At 39.0% G+C, this 22,369-nt stretch overlaps 4 protein-coding genes across 4 annotated transcripts; 2 read left to right on the top strand and 2 right to left on the bottom strand.

Moving 5' to 3' along the window:
• Positions 1 to 1,124: 1,124 nt before the first annotated feature.
• On the top strand, positions 1,125 to 4,812 carry rnf151 (ring finger protein 151). The gene is made up of 4 exons (XM_042504412.1): positions 1,125 to 1,130; positions 1,482 to 1,651; positions 1,753 to 1,849; positions 4,342 to 4,812. The coding sequence occupies exons 1-4, from the start codon at positions 1,125 to 1,127 to the stop codon at positions 4,810 to 4,812; spliced, it is 744 nt and encodes a 247-aa protein (XP_042360346.1).
• Positions 4,813 to 6,124: 1,312 nt separating this feature from the next.
• rps2 (ribosomal protein S2) lies at positions 6,125 to 8,147 on the bottom strand. The gene is made up of 5 exons (XM_042505181.1): positions 7,998 to 8,147; positions 7,810 to 7,899; positions 7,043 to 7,150; positions 6,609 to 6,942; positions 6,125 to 6,340 (listed from the first exon to the last, which is right to left on the bottom strand). Exons 1-5 carry the CDS (start codon positions 8,130 to 8,132, stop codon positions 6,168 to 6,170), a joined length of 840 nt encoding a protein of 279 aa, XP_042361115.1. The 5' UTR covers positions 8,133 to 8,147; the 3' UTR covers positions 6,125 to 6,167.
• Positions 8,148 to 9,385: 1,238 nt separating this feature from the next.
• Positions 9,386 to 13,653, bottom strand: ndufb10 (NADH:ubiquinone oxidoreductase subunit B10). The gene is made up of 4 exons (XM_042505101.1): positions 13,429 to 13,653; positions 12,307 to 12,445; positions 10,038 to 10,177; positions 9,386 to 9,530 (listed from the first exon to the last, which is right to left on the bottom strand). The coding sequence occupies exons 1-4, from the start codon at positions 13,574 to 13,576 to the stop codon at positions 9,451 to 9,453; spliced, it is 507 nt and encodes a 168-aa protein (XP_042361035.1). The 5' UTR covers positions 13,577 to 13,653; the 3' UTR covers positions 9,386 to 9,450.
• Positions 13,654 to 15,149: 1,496 nt separating this feature from the next.
• Positions 15,150 to 21,717, top strand: LOC121956737 (60S ribosomal protein L3-like). Its single transcript, XM_042505109.1, has 10 exons — positions 15,150 to 15,209; positions 15,778 to 15,970; positions 17,176 to 17,344; positions 17,424 to 17,559; positions 18,778 to 18,964; positions 19,856 to 20,016; positions 20,153 to 20,254; positions 21,151 to 21,246; positions 21,385 to 21,504; positions 21,602 to 21,717. The coding sequence occupies exons 1-10, from the start codon at positions 15,207 to 15,209 to the stop codon at positions 21,659 to 21,661; spliced, it is 1,227 nt and encodes a 408-aa protein (XP_042361043.1). The 5' UTR covers positions 15,150 to 15,206; the 3' UTR covers positions 21,662 to 21,717.
• Positions 21,718 to 22,369: the final 652 nt, after the last annotated feature.

Here is a 22,369-nt window from a genome sequence, read left to right as displayed (position 1 = left end):
GACGCGCTCTATAATGAGCGCTATTATCTCCCCTTCGTTTTCATAATTTACTGTTTTCACTTGTCCGCGCACACACACGCAAACGGTCCCACCTTCATGTTTTGTCAGGAATGTTCATGTGTGTGTTGTATTGATAACGCGGGTGTGTGTTCCGCGTGTGACTTGTGAGTGGGCCGATATGGAGTAAAGCAGCGCCGGGAATGGAAACACGGTGAGGAAAGGAGATTGTCATGGTGAGTAGACAACAGCTTTTGTTTATTCTTGTTGATCTTTTTTTATTATTATCATTTGCTAATGGATGCTGTTATTACACATATATCCTTAATATGGGAACCGCTAGGCCTAATATCTCTGATGAACTCTGATATTTGCTTTCCCTTAAAATACATTGTCTTAATTTAAATATATATATATCATTAAGGAAATGATACCAAATTCATGTGTTTCTGAGCATTTTATAACTATCTCGTCTGTTTGAAAAAAAAAACAGTTTTAAATGATTGCACCTGCTTTTTGTTATCATGTAATCAGTCATGACTTTCTAGAACAATTCTGTTTTGTCATCTGTTGCCTTTATGTTGAAAACACTGTGGACTGTGGGTTGTAGGCAGCTATGTGGAGTCATGTATTACAGATTACACTCACCTGGTGGAAGTAGTGTAGTGGTTACAGTGGGGGAAGTGGGCATACTTTCCTGTGTATTTCAATGTTTTTTTGGCTGAATGGTGGGTATACTGTAAACAGCCAGAAAAATAATGTGGGTATACATCCCATAAGCCTGCTTATACCCTCCACTACACCACTGCCTGCTGGTACATACGGGGTCACATCTCTTCACCTGACACAACTCTACCATTTAATGTCTCCCTGATAAATAGGAGTCCAAATATTTATTTTATTTGAAGGACTTGTCATATATTTTCCAGAACAGATTACTCTGTGATATTCAGGAAATAAGGAGCAAGATGTTTCACGCATATAAAGAAAAATGGTCTGTTGATATATGGTACAAGCCACAATTACAGATTTATTGTCGTGTAAAGGATGGTTACAGTGTAGAAACCTATGAAGCATAATTTAAACAAAGGACAAAGATCACTGTGTGCACAGTTACATTCAGGAACATGACTGTTAGATCTGGAGACCGGCAGGTTTAATGGCACTCTGAATATGAAAAACTTGAGTTGTGCTTCAGGAAGGAAACCTTTTTAGTAGCAAATTTCCTCCCTCAAGCTTGGGAAAGAAGGCACAATTTTTTTGTTGTAAAATAATCTGTAATCTTTGTAATTAAATGAAATGTAATGAATTATTTGACTGCTGCAACTGTAATTTTGGTGTTTTAAAAATCCATCAGAGTTGGGCACATTGTGTGCATGACATGAAAATAAAATAAATCAGTCAATCAGTCAGTCATATAGGATAATAATAACAATACACTATGATAACCAGGAATAAAGTTTTATTTATTTGGTCATATCCAGGCGGACCCAGAGGTGTCAACACAGAGCGGGGGCTATGATGTGGAGCTGTTTGTGGACACTCCAGACTACGATCTGATCTGCACCATATGCCAGGGGGTCCTCAGGTGTCCAGTCAGAGCTGCATGCCACCACATCTTCTGCAAGAAATGCATCTTACAGTGGCTGAAGAGGTACTGCACATATCACCAACCAATACAACTGTACGAGAGCAGTGTGAACTGTACTGTATTGGACTGGTATTACTGGACTAACTGTTGTTTGTCCTCTATAGACAGGAGACCTGTCCTTGCTGCAGGAAGCCGGTTAACCCAAGCTTGATCTTTGTCATGTTCAAGCTGAGCAAATCTATTGGACGCATGAAGATCAAGGTAGGAAATTACACAAATTGTATGCAAAGTTGCACTGTTACTATGACAGTTCACATTTTGGTAACTGAGTGGTTATATTAATACTTTGGTAGAAAAAGGAGGAGCAAATGCAATGTCTGAAGACATCATGTGTGAATGCTGGATGCTGAAAAGCTAACACTGAAGGTGAAGTATGAATAATTAGAACGGTGGGAATGGGTTCAAAAGTAAAGTTAATATGTAATTTAAGTTAAATAATACCCATAATGTATGAAAGATGTGTAACATTTTAAAGGTTGATTGGAGTTTCTACTAAAAGTATAAACAAGTACACAAGTTAAAAATGCCTAAAAATGTTTCATTTCACTTTGTCCATACATTTGAATGGGGAATGTTTCATCTAAAACACTGAATATTTCTGTAATTATCAAAGTTATGAATAATAATTGTAGCTGCCGGCATAATTTAGCTGAATGTTTTGATGTTAGTTTAAGGCGCAATAGTAACAAAAAGGAATATTATGCTTAGAAGAATATATGGCTGTAGCATTCACACCCAATAATGACATGTCCTAAAAAGTGTCCCTGCACTATCTAGTCTTGAAGCTGTGGGGAGGGGGTCTGTGAAGGGGTCCACTGTAGGTTTTCACCCATGGAGCTTATCTTGTCTCGTGAATTGGTTAAACAGGGCGTATTCATGTGGTAATAGTTACAGTAAAAATATGACTGTGGCCCTTTTTATGATGAATATCTGTAACTATAAAAATTCATAAAATTAAAAATTCATAAAATTCGTAAAATTCATTTATTGATCAGATTGACTTCTCAACAGTTCATACAATAGTTAGAGTTAGATCAATCTGCAGCAAAATGCAAGACACAGTCACGCGTCAAGCCTATTATAACAGGACTATAATATATGATAGTATAAAACTCACTGGAAGCATTTTTCAGTACATCGTGTATATACTTTTGATATTTTGCCAATAAAACTTGCATAGTTTTACTTACATTTTTATTTGTATACTGCAGTATTTCTACTTATACTTCAGGAAATGATCTGAATACTTCCTCCACCACATGTAAACTTAACTCTGGTTGACGAAAAAACGTTAACTAACTAGATGTGGACAATATCTATTTTTTCACACCTCCCAGGCATTTCATTTGGGTATTCTGTATGTTAAGGTATATGTTTTTTAAAAATCAAATAAAAGCTGCACTCCTGGTGAAATAAGTCATTGTAGCATGTATGACATTAATGCTATGTTTCTTTCAGTATGCAGTTAACATACTTAGATAGGTTTAAATACTTATAGTCCGTAGAATAATAAATAGATTAGACAGAAAATAATTACCCTCATTGCTGGAGGACCAGATGACGCTTGCTGCGATGGCAGATGCCAACACATCAGTGGGTTGAATAGAGACAATTAAATAAAATCATGTGGCGACTAAACTGCTTTTATAGTTGGAGGAAGTCTTCAAAAAATAAAGTTAGATGTGGCAAAACCCCCAAACCGGTGCAGAGGCATTTCTTCTTTTTTACTAGTCCTGTAACGCTGTCTTCAACCCTCACAGCTGCCATCTTTCTCAGCTCAGCTGCCCGTTCCACCAGTGCAGACTGACCTCTGGTGGCACGTCCTGTGAACTACATCGCTTCGCTGCAGCATCTCCGTATCAGTTTATTAGAAAGAGAAGAATCTGTAGTTTTGATGGTACTGAAAATAATACCTTCAGGATTTTTACATACCCTGGCATAATGTACTAGCCTAAAACTACCAGTACCTCCAGTTTGGAAGACCTTTATGCTGCAGGCATCGTGTATGTGAGCCATGTCTTTTATAGTTACTAGGTTTCCATTAAACCTCAGATTGCACAGATTACTTGCAAATATAAAATACACTTAATGGTAACATGTCATTTTTGAGAAAAATCCCATTTTTCACAATTTTTTTTAAATTTTTTTATATGAGGTGGTATTTCAAGCGATTTGAAAAAAAGGCCATATTTTACAAAACTGCAATGGAAACTCTTTTTTTCGCTTTCACATCATGTTACAGCTATGTGCTTGTCAGTTGGAAATGACTCCCTTGGGCATGATGCAGCAGGCGCTAAAAGAAGTGTTATTGCGTCGCATAACTCTTCAGAAGTTGAGTGGATCATCTGGGAGTTTTGAATCCAAAATTTCTCTGTGAAATCGTGAACTATCACTTCCAAGAAATCCCCTATATGTGGCTGCTCCCAAGTATAAGGGCCTTGCCTTTCCATTGTTGGAAATAATGACGGTTAGTGCGGTGGCTGCAATAGAAATAAACCTGCTAATATTTTAAACATCCATCGCGATGCTTCTTGAGATGTTATCGCAAGAGGAGAAGTCGCATAACATCATTCAGTGGAAACAGTCATTTCGCATCGTGTTTTATCGACATTTCGAGAATATCACTCAATTTTTGCATAACTCTGTAGTGGAAAACCCGTCTATTGATTTGTTCTGTTTTTGGCCTCTGACAGTGTAAGAATGAGATCCGTGGTTGTGCAGAGACCTTCTCCCTCTCAGAGCAGTACTGCCACAGCATGAGCTGTCTGTACGAGCTCATCCCCTGTCCGTACCAGGGCTGCCGGGCGCAGCTCCTCCGCAGGGACCTGGAAACCCATGCACGCCACTGCGAACACTGGCGCCAACCCTGCCACATGGGCTGCGGGACGATCCTCTCCCACCGTACCCAGGCTCAACACAACTGCTACAAGCAACTGAGGCAGGAATATGAAGTCAGACAGAGGAACCACAGGGCCATCGCCACCGCTCTGCAGAGGAAGATGAGGAGGATGCAGAGCACCATGGCCCACATGAAAAGGCAGATAGGGCTGATCTGCGAGAGCCTGGAGGTGATGGACGATCTGCACGAGGTGGAGGAGGAGGACATTGGAGAGAGCAGCGGCAGCTCCGCTGGGACTCCAAGTAGCAACAACAGCAACTGCTGAGGGACGAGTTAGTTACTGCTGCTGGCTGCTGCCGTGTAAATTATCTGCATGTGTTCAATTCTTTGAAGGTTTGTGTTTTTAGAATATGTAGGTATATGATTAAAACGAGTGAATTTGTAACAATTTTGTGCTGTAGTTTCATCTATTTTGTAAATAAATAATTTAACATTCACCCTGACATTGTGATTGTCATTCATGAGAAGAGTGGAGACTGAATCTGTGTTTACAAGTGATGCAACAGACAGGCAGCTATTAACCCTTTAAAACCTGGAGTGACATCACTTTTATTGAGCTGCTTTCAGATGCCGTTCACAAGTATTTAAACCTTTGAACTCTGTGCAAATTGGTGGTTTATTTCAAAAACATGGGAAACAAGTAACTTGGTCATTCATGTTTCACCAACTGCAAGGAATGAGTAGATTTAGAAAAACGTTTTTAAAAAGCTATGGAAAAATGTCTAGGAAAACTATATTTAAGCAATGATGATCAGTTACATATTTTAATGTAGCTGTAGTTGATTTATTACGTTATAAAATGATTAGAATTTTTAAGAATTTTTTTTAATACTTTTTTTAAAGGTTTCAAAGGGTCAAGTGGGTCATATTTAAGTCTATTTTCAAAAAGCTTTGAAATGACCTCTTTGGCAAGAAAAGTCGCATTAACTGCAAGAAACTAGTAAAAGGTGAAAAGGGAATGACCTTTTTTTTTTTTTATTAAAAAGAGGATTATTAGAAAATTATCCAAAAATAGGGGAAGACATCAAGAAAACTATCACTGGGAAACAAAGTTTCCAAATTTGTTGCTCAATTTGGGATTTTTGTTACGTTGCTTACTGACCTCTCCACATTAATGAAAGAAATAAAATCAGACGGCTAAGGGTTCAAACACTTAACTGCCTTTTCTTTTTTATCCATTATCTTCATAGTTACTTCATCTAGACAGCAGAGTATAAAAAGTTAATTTTGTGTGAGCACATTTTGTCTTTTCATTTTTGTCAATATGTAATTTCACTTGAGCTTCAATAGAGGTTACTGTGTCAATATTTTAGCATAATGTATGAATGTTATTTTAAAAAACTACACTTCAATAAGCAGATTCTTACACACTCACCCCTACTTGGTCAGACTCGGGGTCAAAAACCTTGATGAAAATCTGAGTACTGTATTATGCCTCTTGTCACGTTTTAATGCGCTACAATCCCGTCATTTCATTACTGGGCTTTGCAGAAGTTTCTTAAGAAGCGTCTAAATATTAAGAAATACTCCTTTTCTTTTATGACTTCAGCACAAGTAACACAAAGACGTAGATGTTATTTGTTTCAGAACGTTTATTCAACGATTCTCTGTACAAAAAGTTTAGGAGGCAGCGGCCTGGACAGCCTGTCCCCTCGCCACAGACACCCTGGTGTGAGTCTTGGCCAGATGGTCAGTGAACTCCTGGTAGGGAGACTTTGTGAAGACGGTCTCCTTCCACAGGTCAGGGGTCAGGTAGCTGTAAGTCTTGGAGATGGCGTCAAAGGTGGCCTTGGCTGATGAGCAAAAACACGAGTAGAGTTCAGGTTAGGTTTCAGACGAAGCTCTGAGCACACGACGGTTCTGCAGTCTTTTTAAAAACAATGTAGAGCACTGAAACGGGGAACAGAGGAGACCACTATGACGGTCTCTCTGCCGTGCATTACAATACTCGTTACTTTCCCTCCTGATAACGACAACTACACCACTGCAGAGGTGAAGCTGAGCAGAGCAAGGAGAAAACACGACACAGATTAAGCCACGTAACAATAAGAGGAATCTTACCGAAGTTGCCGAGGGTGGCGGTGCAGCCCCTGGCGGAGGTGTAGCAGTCGTCGATACCGGCCATCATGAGCAGCTTCTTGGGCACAGGAGCGGACACGATGCCAGTACCACGGGGGGCGGGGATGAGACGCACCAGGACAGAGCCGCAGCGGCCAGTCACCTTGCAGGGCACGGTGTGGGGCTTACCGATTTTGTTACCCCAATAACCTCTCCTGACGGGGACGATGGACAGCTTGGCCAAGATGATGGCACCACGGATGGCTGTGGCCACCTCTTTGGAGCACTTCACCCCCAGACCTACGTGGCCGTTGTAGTCGCCGATGGCAACAAAGGCCTGTGAACAAATGTGCAACAATGTCAAATCTGGAAAAACAAAACGGGTAGACAATTGCGGATAAAACAAGACATTTATTACAAATGTAATGGCGACTCACCTTGAACCTGGTGCGCTGACCGGCCCTGGTCTGCTTCTGGACGGGCATGATCTTGAGCACCTCGTCCTTCAGGCCAGAACCCAGGAAGAAGTCGATGATCTCGGACTCCTGCAGGAAAAAACAGAAATGTGTTGTACTACAATACCACATACAACATGGCGCAACGCATGCACATCGATGCAATTTGAATACACAATCAATGAACAGGAGGAGAAAGGAGGATGTGGTTGCAGCTGCAGAAAAGAGCCAACTCGGTATGCCAATTTTGCTCAAAGCAAATATTTATTAGCATCTATTAACACTTGAGCTGAGTTTTACTCATCAGCAAGTCATTTCAAGCAGCATTTCTATTGGTCTGTAGATGTAGGTTGTAACAGCAGTCACACAGTGAGATGGTCATCCAAAATTTTATCCCAGGCTGTCTTTGATTCTGAGACCATGACAACCATCCCCGAACCTCTCCCACTGTGCAACGTAGGACCACCAACTGAGCCACGATCAAAAATCGCACTACGTAGAAAAAAAACATTCATTGATTGCAGTATTTTTTTTATTTAAATCAATTCAAGAAATATGGATTTATAACAGCTATGGATCAACTTGACCACGACAATGATACAAACTATGATACTGAGCTTTTAACTGACAGGACCATCACAACTAATGCACTTTCTCTGCATGCATGAGGCATCTCACTCCATAATTAGTATCAAAACATTTGCATAGCTGACAATCTCACTCTATGGTCATCCTCGCCCGGTGCTTACCTTGATGGGCAGAGAGTACAGGTAGATCTCCTCCAGGGACTTGATCTTCATGTCCTTAACAAGGCGGCCCAGTTTGGTCACTGGCACCCACTGACAAAAGACAGAGCATCCCAGTGAAAATCTGCACTTCATATTGAAGGTATAGTTTTCTAAATATACATTTAAATACTTGAGAGCCTCTAACTTACTTCCTTGTCCTCGGACTTGCCGCCCCGGGCACCGCGGCCCCTGCCACGGCCTCTGCCGCGTCCGCGGCCCCTGCCGCGGCCACCTGCGCCAAAACCTCCGCGAAAACCTCCTCTACCACCGGCGTCGTCCGCCATTTGCTGCCGAGCAAAACACAAATCAAAATTAGTATTTCTTTTGTATCTACAAGCAAGAGAGCACTTCAGTTAGCGAGCATTAGTGACCATCGCCGCCATATTCAACGGCGACGACTCTTCTTCAATATCTATGGATATCTGAAATTCTGCCACTTTTTCTTCGTTAATACAAGGATGGTGTAGTGATAAAATATCTATGTGTAGTCTTTTAGGTATTTTATGTGTTTTTGGTAAGATGATGTGCGCGATAAAGCGGGATTTTGATCGGAAAAAACGGCCAGACGTCCGACTTACGTGATCGTTTAAACAGGAAGAAGACCCACGTGAAGTCTCGCCGGCTTTTATATTGAAGTTTTATCGCGAGATTCTCTCCAAGAGAAAATTAAACCTCTGATCTGCTGCCCCTAGCGGCAGCTTTGTCCCACACCGACCTATGCATTATCAATAGGTCTGAAGTTACTGAGTAGTGGTATATTTTAACTTTGGTTTTATTTCTACCAAAATATAGGAAGAAAACGACAAGCAAGTTAACATAACACGGACCAAAAAACCACAAGATTAGTGATAAACGTTGCCAAAAAAACCCCATGAAAATAAGTGGAAAAAAAGGTTAAAAAACAAGAAAACGGCCCAACAAAGTGCTGAACATGTGTATAGATGTCAAATATAAACGTATTATAATCATAAATAAACGTTTTCTGATTTTTTAAACCTTTTTCCCTCTATAATTTTCTAGTAATTGTAAAGTAACTGTCTTTTCACATTTCACTAATTCCATGCAATTTTGGGGGCATTTTTTTGCCAAGTTGGTCATTGCCTGTAATTTCTATGTTCAAAATATATCACACCAATTTGCTCAAGTTTCAGAGGGTAAGATAGCTTGTGAAAGGGAGCTTGAACGCAGCACAAGAAAACCAACGTCAATACAGGTTTCAGAGGGTTAATTTATGAGGTCTTAATTGCCACATTTTATTTAATCTATTTTATTTAATTTTTTTGTCAAAATCAGTCAAGGTTTTCTGTCATAAAGTCCACAATCTTAAAACCCACCTTTGGGCAAAATGTACTCTATTACTTTATTAAACTATACCTACACACAATTACTTTATACTTGCCTACAATGCTTGGATAAAACAGATTTGTCAAAAAATCAGTCTTAAATTTGGATAAAAATAATGATATTCAAAAACATTGTCATCCATGGATGCTCGGTCACAAACGACTGCGTTTAAAGTCACAGACACCACCAGACGTGATTTATCACATACATTTTATTTTACAATTATTACACAGGACAGATAGTAGGGAACTGTTCTTCTTAAGCCTGAGCAGCCATCATCCGCTCTTTTTGCTTCATTAGACATTTCCTGCCGCTGGCGTACGCCCCCAGGTCTCCATCTGGAAAGAGGCAGGTCATGGATTTAACATGTGCAAAGGACGCCAAGTGACAATAAATAAGACATGTATATGTGCAAGCATTAAGTAATTATTTTAATTATCAAGTCTGTAAAATGTCAGTGAAGGGTCCATCACTATTTCCCCAAACCAAACATGATTTCTACAAAATTCTTTTCAAACTTATATAAAATCTGAAAAAAACATCTAATTTTTTTTTTTGCATTTTTATTTCAGAAATAAAATTAATACTTCATGATCAAAAATGGTGACAAATACATTTTTGTCAGTTTCAGTTTTACAACAAATAATATGTGTTGCATTAATTACTACCTCAGTACAATACATCTAGAGACCGAAACAGCACAATGAATCATCTCTTAGCTTATCAGAGCATTTGCTACACTGTCGTATTAAGTCAGCCGTGTGACAGAACACATGAAGGACACCTGAATTTTTCCGCATTTTCGTTCTTTTAAACCAACAAGCTCCAAGTGGCGGCGTACTTACAGCGTGACATGAAGTTCTTGGTCACGTCGTTGAACTGCTGTATTTCTTTGGCACAGTTCTGCTGGTAGCTGTGTCCTTCTCTCTGCTGGCAGGCCCTCATACGCTCCTGGACAATCTTCACAATCTCCTGGTCCACTTTGCTGAGAGGTAAAGACAACAACACCAACAGCGTGACGCTCTGCAACAGTTTCTCCAGAGCCGAGAGTGACACGACAGCCAGTTTACGGGTTAATGAATTCCCCTGAGAGTCTTCAAACCATGAAACATACATTCACACTTTTGTCTTATAATTAAAGTCTTAGCCAAACATCCGTGGACACACAAATATAACAACTATATGCGACCTTCTTCCAAAACTACGGGCATTAAAAAACTGCTCTATGAGTTTCCACTCTTCTTCTCGAAAGGCTTTCCACAAGATGCTGGCGGGATTTTTAACAATTCAGCCACAAGCTCTTTGTGCAGGACAGTCAAGATTATTTCATATCAAAACGGGAAAACAAGCCAATAACTTTAACATTATTAATCAAACTATTATCCATTTCTCACACTGCACTGATACTTTTATTTTATTATACTTGTCTTATTCAGTTTTAGCCTGTAATTATTTTCTAATTTCTTGGTCTTTAATGAGTGTTTTTAATTGTGAATAAATGTTTTATTAGGTGTTTTTTGCACTTTATCTTAATGTTTTGGATGTTTTAAGTAGAGTATTTTTAATCGCCTTTGTTACTGAAATGTGAAAAATAAATAAACTTGTCAGGCCTTTTTTGTGCATGGGGGTGTTATCATGTTGCCACAAATGTGGAAGCACGCAGCTGTCTAAAATATGGACCAAATTGAGCTATGGGGCCTCCTCTGACTTCCCAAGTTCCCGCTATATTTTTTTGCATTGTGTTTGCATACTGTTGCCTTCAGAAGCCAATTAGAGAGCACAGGAAACACGCAGCTGCTTCTTGATATTTCATCCAGAGGTCCCAAAACCAACTGTCGCTATCTTTTTCAAGGTTTCCTGTGTGTAAATGTGTATATTACTAGATTTGACACAGGCTAATCAACAAGACAGGACGTCAAGATGAGATAAAAATTCAGAAATTGCTTATTCTTCTAATATACACGCAATGGCCACTTTATTAGGTACACTTTGCTCATACCAGGTTCATGTCACTTAAATCACCTTACTTGCCCATTTTGATGCTTGCTTTGAACTTCAGCAGATCCTTCTGACCATGTCAGCATGCACTGAGTTGCTGTCATGTGATTGGCTGATGAGATATGTGCGTTAACAAGCGGTTGAACAGGTGTTAAATAATAAAGTGGCTGACGAGTGTATATGGTGATGTACGACTGCCACAAACTGGAGCTATAACTTCTGAAGGCCTGAGGGTCTAACAGCGTCGCTGGATTACTGAACAGGCCCATCAGGCACAGGTTCAGCAGACAAAAAAGTCGGGGGAAGCCTGGCTTTCACCTGTAAAATGTCACTCAAGTTACCATGTACCTTAATCAACCAGGTAGACTTCAAATGACCACAAAAGATCCAGAGGAAATGCAGAGACACAAAACCACAAAAAGATTTATAATGACTACAAAGAGGCACAAAACTGCAAAAAAAGAGGAAAAAACACCATATAGTCTGTACCACCTTTTACAATGTTCAAGGCCTGAATATTGGGCCATTATGCTGCATCGCCTTTCTGTATAAAAGGCGTAATTGCAGACCATGGCAAGTCTTGCCAAGTCTATAGGCTGGAAGACAGTGGCCGTAAAAATGTCCACAAATTGGAGAAAACTCTGAGATTCTGGAGCTCTTTATCCTCCAAGCAGAGGACAAGATCAGCAGCCATATAACAGAGATGGCAAATTATTGTTATTGTCATGTTATGCATTGTTATTGTTAAAAAAGGGCTGCTGGCGCATATGTTAAATGTCACACTCAAAGCTGACACTGTTGTGTTAAATATTATGCCCATCAATGCTGGGGATTTATCTATGTGTCTTGTTTGTGTGAAAATATAAAGGCAGCATAAACAGAGCTTGTGGGAGGTGGAGGGGCCTTTCGTGTTTGTACTCAGGGGCCAACTGCCTTATAATGCGCTCATGTCTGAGAGTGCAGAGCATGTGCTGCTTTGTAGAGCTAGTAATCCAAAAACATATGTAGGTTTTATTTCCCTGGGTAAGCAGTATATAATCATTTTACTAATTATCATCCACATGAACATCATGCTGAATAAATCCAATCTTAACTGCATCTCTGCATGTGACTCACTAGTCTCTCCTCCACTGCATCTCGGCCTCATAGTAGCAGAGGTAATCTCCCTCCTGGCACTCCGTCAGGTCAGGAACACGGCGAAACTTCTGGTGGTAGTAGACGGACTTGTTTCCAGCCCGCATGCTGTCAACAGCATCTGGAGGAGAGGGGAAAATAGTTCATAAATGCTGTATAACGAGCTTAAGGAAGTTTGCTTCAATATATTACACAGGATGTATCCAGTAAAGCTTGAATTGTAAAGATTCAAGCTGAATATTGATTATAAATGTGATTTTTGTGGGCTGAAAAATAAATATTTGACACTTATTTTTTCAATGTATTTATACCCAAATGTTTTGAATTGACGTTGCCAAATTTTTAGAAAAGAAACAATAATACTATAATATAATAATAACAATGTAAATAATTCTGTGTAATCTAATGTTATCTTACTAAGCAATATAAGATTTAAAATAACAAATTGTAAATCATGAAACTTCCTCATTTTAGGAAAATTCCACATTCACAATAAAATAATAATAAGCACCATCTTAGCTAAGGCTGTAATGTATTCAGTTACCATATTTATAAACACACGTGTTAATAACATATAAAAGTCAAGTTATTTCAACATTTCTTTTTTGCATTAAATACATTTTACAGTGTTAAATAATTATAAAATGCAACCTTGCAATATCAAAAGTGAAGGCATTTTTTTTTTAGTTGTTGTTTCTGTCTTTACAGTTTATATATTTCTTATTTGTGTATTTTTTATTTGTTTTGTTCTTCTGTCTACGTATCTGTATGCATTTTTGTATTGATCTTGAATTCAATAACGAAAATATAGTTAATTTCAAGGCAGTTTGATGAGCCTAAAGCAGGCCGTGTGTGAGATTTAGCGTCTATGAATGACGCTAGCTAGCATAACACCTAGCTAAAACAATGCATAACGTTTCACGACTTATTGACTTTTTATCCATTACTGCCACAAACTAGAGCCTTGCGATTTAGTTTGTATAATACTTTGCGAGAAAGCAACAGTGATGTTATCGTTATAACGAGTAAAAATGCAGTCAGTAAGTCTCTTGATAGCTGTGTTGTTGTGCTAGCCTGTTAGCACAGTTAGCTCTGTTAGCTTACCTCTAAATGTGGTGACAGGCAGGTCCACGGAGTAATAAAAGAGTTTAGTGAGAATCAGAGCCGGGTTTGGCAGAGCTGTCTGTTTGTTGTCAGCCGGAGTCTGCCGAGGAGGCTCCGGATATGCTGCTTTATCATGGTCTGAAGGCATTTTGCCTAATTTTGACAAGGACTTTAGAAATCCTACAATTCGACCTCAGCAGCTCTCCTTTAGAGGAGGAGGCGCATGCGCAGAAGATACAACATCATGGCGAAATAGAGGTCAACGAATTCAAAACTTAAATATTATTTAGATACGCTTTTTTGCACTCATTATTAAAGAGCTATTAATCGTTACAATTATTATAACAAACGACAAACGTAACACAAGTCCGAATATAGTGTTTTTAAAACATAAAGTTTGAAGGGTAAAGGTCACAGGTGGAGCTGTTGCACCATGAACGTGCAGCAGGTGGTGCTGCGGGGTTGACATAAAATGATTTGGTTGAAAAAACTGTCCTTTTATATTTTTAAAGATACTAATTTTAAAATATGACAACAATTAAAATGTTCAAACCCATCAATATGAAATACTGAAATATTGTTTTACAACTTTTATTACGTTTTTTTTTTAATGATGCAGGGCTGTAAACTTCTTAATACAACCTCTTGCACTTAAAAGTGTCTGATATTTGTCTTTAAAAAAACAAAGAAAAACATTTAAAGGTCCAGTGTGTAGGATTTAGGGGGATATATTGGCAGAAATAAAATAAAAAATAAAAAATATGTTTTCTTTAGTGTACAATGAACTAAAAATAAGAATTGTTGTGTTTTTGTTAACTGGTTATATGTATACAGGAAGCAGGTCCTTGTCCACGTTGCACCGCCATGTTTCTACAGTAGCCTGGAGCAGACAAACCAAACACTGGCTCCAGATATGGCCATTTGCATTATCATGTCTGCTTTTCGGGGGGGAAAAAAACAACAACAATCAAACAAACAAAAACCTTATTGAAATGATATTGTGTGCTTGCCAAACTGACTAAAATCACATTAAAATACAATAAATATCTTTAGTCTTAGTGAAATTGGTAACAAGGTCAATTTGGTCAATTTACTTTACAAAGTGTTGCGTTTGTATTGTAATACTACAATAAAAACCCAGTGTATTATAAATAAAAAACAAAAACATATACTGAAACTAATAAAAACTAAACTAAAATTAAAACTTTTTAAACAATAAACACTAAACTGAATCAAGCAAATTCACTCTGCATACTAACTTAAACTCAGCTAAAATACAAAACTATAATAACACAGCACACTGATGTACATGGTATAAATGTAAACATCAAAATGCTAATGTTGTGTTGCACTGGTTGTCTTAAAAATAGTTTATTTGCCTCCATCTCTACAGGAAAACACCATAACTGGCAAATAATAATTATTCTCAGTGAAAATATGACTGCCTCCTAAAGAAAAGAAAAATTTGTATCCATCCTAAAGCACACCAGGTGAATGTTGGCATGACGACAGTGAAAACTTTCCCTTTCTTGGTCATGTGTTTCCCGTCCACTGAGCCTCCCCACCACCTCAGACCTGAGATTACCCTCCTCCGTCCCTCCTCATACCTTCTCCTGTCAGAACTTGGCAGAGATTGCCTTGTTTGAAAGCGAATACGGCTCCTCAGCTGGGCCAAACACCAAATTAGAGCTCTTACACTCTGTATCATCTTATGTATGACCCTCACATCAGCACTGGTCCCTCTCTCTTTTTACCCCTCGACTGGACAGTGAGCGGACATGGTCAGTGCTCCTCATGTCTTTTTGTTCTTTTCTACTTTAAAGGATACATTTATTTGTAGTTTTGTTCTGGTGTCTTTGACTTGAACTCCGTGTGTGTGTGTGGTTTATCACTGTTTTGCCGTCTGTGTTTATAAAAGGAAGATGAAGCATATTGAAAAGTTATCTTGTAATGGCTGCCTCTGAGGAGACCACGTGGAGTACTGAAATGGCGACTTGTTTTTATGCTACATCCCATCATCTGAGTTTTGTTTATTATTTGGCTGTTGCTGGATTTCTATGTTACTGTAAATGTGACAGAAATTAATGTAAAGAGTACAAACACCTGGACAGGAAGGCAAACACACTCAAAGATTAAGGGATTTCTTTTCATGTCCTGTTTCACTTTTTGACAACTTCTGAAAGCTTTTCATATTAGAGGATTAATCTGAAGAGTTTTTGGGAACAGCAGCACAGGAAGAATAGTGTCTCTTGATTTAACACCACAGTTCTTGTGATGTTTTTGTAAGTTATTTTAATACTTTTGTGTTAAGCTTGAAACGATGTCTCCGTGGGGTTTATGTCCTTTTAGTCTCACCGCAAGTTCCATGCACCCCGGCATGGACATATGGGGTTCCTGCCCCACAAACGAAGCAAGAAGCATAGAGGAAAGGTGCGCACGTGGCCGAAAGATGACCCCAGCAAACCCGTACACCTCACTGCCTACCTGGGATACAAGGCTGGCATGACCCACACGCTGAGGGAGGTGCACCGCACCGGCCTCAGTATGTATGACTGGACTCTCTGCAGCATGGATGCACGGGAGGGTGGAGCAAAAAACATGAACTCTGAGTGATGCTTGCTGTTTGTTTGAGAGGATAATAGGTTCGTAAGGTCAGATGTTACATGGGGTCCTGATATGTTCTCGACAGATTTAAAGGAGGACTTGGGCATTTCTCAACTTGACCCCTATTTTGTGTCTTAGTGACTAATGGGAACAACAATTTTTAAAAACTGATTCAGGATTGAGCGAGAGTGCTGCAGTGGACATCAGCGAAACAGGCTGCAATGTAACTACTTGGGGTATTTGTGGACTCAGTTACATCTACTGTGTGTGCTTGTTTTTGTAGCTGACAGGCTCAGATTATGTCTGACAACATTGTGGAAAGGACCGTACAGACAAAGACCTTTTTGATTAAGAGCAAGATCATTTTTGTTAAAGCAGAAACAACCCTTATCAACAACTGTTATCATTTTCATTTCTTGAAGGGGAAAAGTTAATACATCAACCTGCTCTCTCGGGTTGGATGGTGAATTATTGTAGGCCATGATTACGTTTTTGCGCAGTAAACAGAGCAACCAGTTGAACTGATACGAACCATTCTTCATCTAAAAAACTTCAAACGTGGTATGACTATGGGCGATCTGATGGGGAGTCTTCATCTCCATCTTTTGCTGTAGCCATTACTGACACCACATAACCCAAATACAGCCTCCTGCTGATGGCCCCTCCTCTCTACCTGTCTCTACCACAGACTGTATATGTATACCAATAAGCTGCCCAATCTGAGTACTGCATGCGTGAGGTTAAGGTATACGGGAACACCATTTTGACAGAGAAAGCACACACAGATCTGCATGATCACAGTTTATGGATGTTTACATTTTAGAAAAGACAAAAAAATCATCCGCTGACCTCAAAACCAGTAACGAGTCAAAAGTACGACAGTTTTCAGTCAAAATATTAGGTTTTCAAAAAAAAAACCCCAAAAAACCAAAAATAAAAAACCCTTAATGAAGAACAGATACTCAAAAAATGTCCTTAAGTACAGTAGTTAAGTAAATGTACTTCATTACTGTCCACCACTGATTTTTGCTATGTGGTAGGGTCAAACTTAAAGCCTAAAATATGGGCTTAAATTGTCTCTTTTGCATATTTATGTCATTTTCTACTCTACATCATTGAATATTTTCCATGTTTGTCCCACAGAAATAGCAAAGCGAGAGGAAGTGGAGGCGGTTACCATCATTGAAACACCTCCAGTCATTGTGGTGGGGGTCGTGGGATACATTAAAACCATCCGTGGCTTGCGCTCCCTCAAAACCATCTTTGCTGAGCATATCAGCGACGAGTGCAAACGCAGATTCTACAAAAACTGGTGTGTGATTTTGTGTGTGCAGCAAACTGAGCGTTACCTGACTGACACAGCGTTTACGGTGAGCTTTTCTGTGTTTCAGGCACAAGAGCAAGAAGAAGGCCTTCACTAAGTACAGTAAGAAGTGGCAGGATGAAACGGGAAAGAAACAGCTGGACAAGGATTTCTCTCAGATGAAGAAATACTGCTCAGTGATCAGGGTTATTGTTCACTCGCAGGTAGGCCAGTCAGACTCCACCCGTCTAATGATCAGCAGCTATTGAATGCATCCCAAAAGGGGCAGAGCAGAGTTATCCACCTGACCAAATGCAATGGAAAGAAAAACTGCCACATCCTAAATCCATCTGAAGCCAGGAGCAAAACAGCCCTGGCTGCCACCCTCTGCCCGAGGGGAGCGCTGAAGGGTGCCGTTTCAAATAGCAGTTTAAAAATAATTTGCAGGGCAGAACCTGGCTGCTCACCCAGGCTTTGCCAGGGGAAACCTTTATGTTGGCAGCAAACAATATGAAAATCAGCCAAGATCTCCACTCTGAACAGTGTTGCTAGGATCTTTTTCTGTGCAGGTTTCAGCTTGAGAGGCGGGAAAAGATATGGTTTTTAACCCTTAGGGATCACTTCAATATGGCACGCACTCGTATTGCTCTGCGCACAAAATGCGCTTTTCAAAAATCAAGCTTGAACAAATATTATACATTATTATTATTTTCTACTTTCATTGAGTCAATTTATAAACCAACATCAGTCCTATCATAAGTATCATATATTCATTTATTTTCTGAATTTTAACCCTTTAAATGCCAAGTTTTTGTCATGATGCCTCTATGTTTTTAGATGGGAAAAAATGTTGTTTTTTTCTGTAGTCTACATACAAAGTAGATTTTTTTTCAGTGATTTTCAGCAACATTGACTATGACAGTGCACCTAGTGGAAACAGCACCTATTTTCTCCGTATGCCAAATATAGTAAAAAATGACGTCATCAGATGGAAAATAGTAAAAATGACAGATTTTAAGGCAATGCCCAAGAACGACACCCAGAAATAACATGATACATTTTTTTATGCTTTTATGGCTGTGGGATCAAAAATTGCAGTTTAAATGGGTTTCAATGGCGCATTTTTTGCACTTAACAGTATGAATGCAATGATTTGCCTAACAGTGTATTTTAGACTTATTGTAGTAGCTGAGCTGGAAATTCCAAGATAAAACAAAAATACGTGGTCTTGCCAAAATTTACACCACATGCATGAACATTGCCAAAATGATAAAAAATGAAGAATGAAAAGCGCGTAAAATGAGCCAAACAGTCCACAGTGGTTAGTATTGGGGCTTTGGTGATTACCCAGAACAAGAGCTCAAACATTATCCCGTGCTGAATAATAAATCTACTTTTTCTAGCTTACATTTTTGGAGTTAATGGGCTTTTCCATTTTCCAGATGCGGTTGCTGCCAATAGCACAGAAAAGAGCCCACATCATGGAGGTGCAACTGAACGGGGGAAGCATCTCGGACAAGGTGGACTGGGCGAAGGAGCGCCTGGAGCAGCCTGTGCCCGTTTCTTCTGTCTTCTACCAGGATGAGATGATTGACATAATTGGAGTCACTAAGGGTCACGGCTTTAAAGGTTGGAATCAGCGGTGTCATGAAATAGTGTGGACGATAATCGTAATATTTAAAAGTGAAATATTGATATAGCTTTAACAATATACATATGACAACACTATAAATAATGCAGGGCCTCTTAAATAATTTATGTTTCCTTCCGATTTCGCTTTTATTTTTCTGTTAAGGGTAATTTTCCTTTTTGTAGGATTTTTAACAATTACAGTTACAGACTCTCTCCACCTCCCTACACTTCTACTTTGAGTTATTTGGGTTGTTTTTTTAATATTGATTTGGAAATTTATTTTTTTAAATAAATAAATTTATTTTGAACAAATAAAAAAGAAAGATAAATGATCATACAAACAAGCAGAAAGACAGAAAAAAAGCCAAACAAAATTGTCAAACACTTGATGACTTGGTTTAAATATTTTGTAGTACAAACTCATGTAATACCACTACTTCTCCATAAGTCATTGATTTATAATTAACCATCCTTACTGATCTATACTTTAATTAATTTTCCTAAACTTGTCTAAATATAATATCTATTACCTTTTATTTTTGTCATACACAAAATATATAGTCACTACACATATAATTTCAAAGATATCAATTAATTATGCATATTTATCTTAATCTTATTGATCAGTTGTCTTTTTGGATTTGAGTATATTATTATATATAATATACAAAACTTATTTTGTATATTACATATACATGCACATACATGCATTGCACAATGCACATGTATCATTTCGATACTGCTATCGTGAACTCTTTTGGCCGCGTTAATCATGTAGTGAAACTCTAATACTGTGCCAGCCCTAGCTGGAAACATGCTCAGACTAGCTGGACTTGTAAAATAAATGTGCTCAAAGTTAAACTTACCTCTGGCTCTTTATACTGGCAGGTGTGACAAGCCGCTGGCACACGAAGAAACTGCCGAGGAAGACTCACAAGGGTCTGAGGAAGGTGGCCTGTATTGGAGCCTGGCATCCGGCCCGTGTGGCGTTCACTATTGCTCGTGCTGGTCAGAAGGGCTACCACCACCGCACTGAGATCAACAAGAAGGTCAGCTGAGGGTTAGGAGTGCATTTTCACCCACAAGACTTCATCTTCAACTGTTATCATTGAATAATTATGAGTAATGTTATCACAATAATGCTTTGTGTCCATGTGTGAGCTTCTCATGTCCACATGTCCTCAGATCTACCGCATTGGTAGGGGTGTGCACATCCAGGATGGAAAAGTGATCCGGAACAATGCCTCCACTAACTACGACATCAGCCAGAAGACCATTTCACCCATGGTACTCATATTTTTTAATTTTATAATATGCACTACGGAAAGGCTTTCAAAGAAGCCCATATTTATGATGCAATAACTGAGGCTGTTCCTATGCACCGGTTTAGGGTTAACTCCTAACCTAACAATGTAAATAGGGTAAATAGCGTTATGTTTACAGGGTAATGATTTGTTAGATATCATACAAACTGATGTATGAGTAAACATCTAATGACCAGACCTGCAACATGGATGGATTACTGCACAGTCCTAAATGTCACTCAAAGAGAAACATACCGACCAGGAAGAGATTCAACATGACCAAAAAGAGACACAAAACAACTACAAAGAGATGCAAAATAACTGCAAAGAGGCTCACGATGACTTTGGAAAGGGACAAAACAACCACAAAGAGACACAAAATGACTAGAGAGGCACTCAAAATAACCAAAAAGGCACACAATGACCACAAAGAGATGTGAAATGACTAGAAAGTAAACACAACATGACTAAGAGGAGACATATAATGACTAGGAAAAGACTCAAAATGACCACAAAGACACAGAAACTGACCAAAAGGACAAAAATGACAACAAAGAGGCATAAAACAACCACAAAGAGATGCAAAATGACAGAGAGACACTCAAAATGACCAACAATAGAAATAAAACAACTACAGACAAAAAATTGACTAGACACAAAATGACCAAAAAAAAAAGACATAAAATGTCCACAAAGAGACATAAAACCACAAAAAGACACAAAATAACTACAAAGAGACTCATAATGATCACAAAGAGAAAACAAAACAAATAGAGATACACAGCAACTCTCAAAATGACTTGACTCAAAGGGTTTCACAGAAAGTGATAGCAAAGTTTTTTTAAAACACTCAATTTCTCAATTTTATCCGTCTTGTAGGGAGGATTCCCTCACTATGGTGAAGTGAATAATGACTTTGTCATGGTGAAGGGCTGCGTGGTCGGCGCCAAGAAACGTGTACTCACCCTCAGAAAGGTACAGTGTGATTTCGAAAGTCTAACTCCAGATCTCACAGGTGGTTATATTGTCGAATTTACTCTAAAAGTACAGTTGGTAGTACATTATTGCAGGATGTGTACTGTATGTGTACATCTTTGTGTCTTTCTTCCCTAGTCTTTGCTCATACACACATCTCGCAAATCCAAGGAAACCATCGAGCTCAAGTTCATCGACACCACTTCCAAATTTGGTCACGGCCGCTTCCAGACTGCCCAGGAGAAGAGGGCATTTATGGTGAGAAACGTTTGGCACACACACATATCTGATTAAATTTTCCACTGTTAACCTAATGATTGCATTGTTTTGACAATGACCTCTGGTTTACCTGCAGGGGCCACTGAAGAAGGATGCACATAAATCCCTGCCAGAGCCTCTCATCGAGGAGGTCTGAAAAAAAAAGATCACATCTTAATTCTATTACAGTAATAAAACAGAATTTCAAATCCACAGTGTGTTGTTGTTCCATGTGCATTAGCAGCGGTGATTTGTAAATAGCACTTGTGTTTTGACTGCAACCTCTACCTGAAAAGGAAATACATTATTTTTCAACCTGGACCCTTTTTTTCCCCACGTTTTTGTGTCTATGTTACTCCTGAGAGCAATTTTTGAAATAAGTCCAGTATCAAAAGAGAGTGCTGCAGCCTCAGCAGCATAACAGGTTGCAATGTAACCACTCTGGGCTGGTGCACCCCATCAATTTGCGTTCATTAAAGGAGTTTGTTTTTGCCACTGATGGGCTCAGATTGTTATAAGAAGTGTCTGATAACATTACAGAAAGGACCCTGCAGAGAAAGTTAACGTTTGTTTTTTTTTGTTGTTATTTTTTCATACTTTTTGCTTATTACAACCGGCTTTGTTTTCTGGTCTCACTACAGGACCGCTCTTTACTTTTAGAGGACAAAAACGACTGGCTTTTTTTAATATTTTATTGCACACAGGTGTGCTTTGAAATGGTCACCAAAAAAAGGCCACTTAAAAAATGCATCTGCAGTCTGATCACACAACATTGGACACAACTTGGACACAAAAAAGACCAGAACAAGTGAAAGTTACAGACAATTGTTTCACTTCTCTGCAGGGTCCTTTACATAATGATGTC

This window comes from Plectropomus leopardus, chromosome 17 (assembly GCF_008729295.1).
Source record: "Plectropomus leopardus isolate mb chromosome 17, YSFRI_Pleo_2.0, whole genome shotgun sequence".
Taxonomy (NCBI): Eukaryota; Metazoa; Chordata; class Actinopteri; order Perciformes; family Serranidae; genus Plectropomus; species Plectropomus leopardus.
Note: the sequence above shows the minus strand (reverse complement) of the source record. Positions and strands in the feature narration are given on the sequence as shown.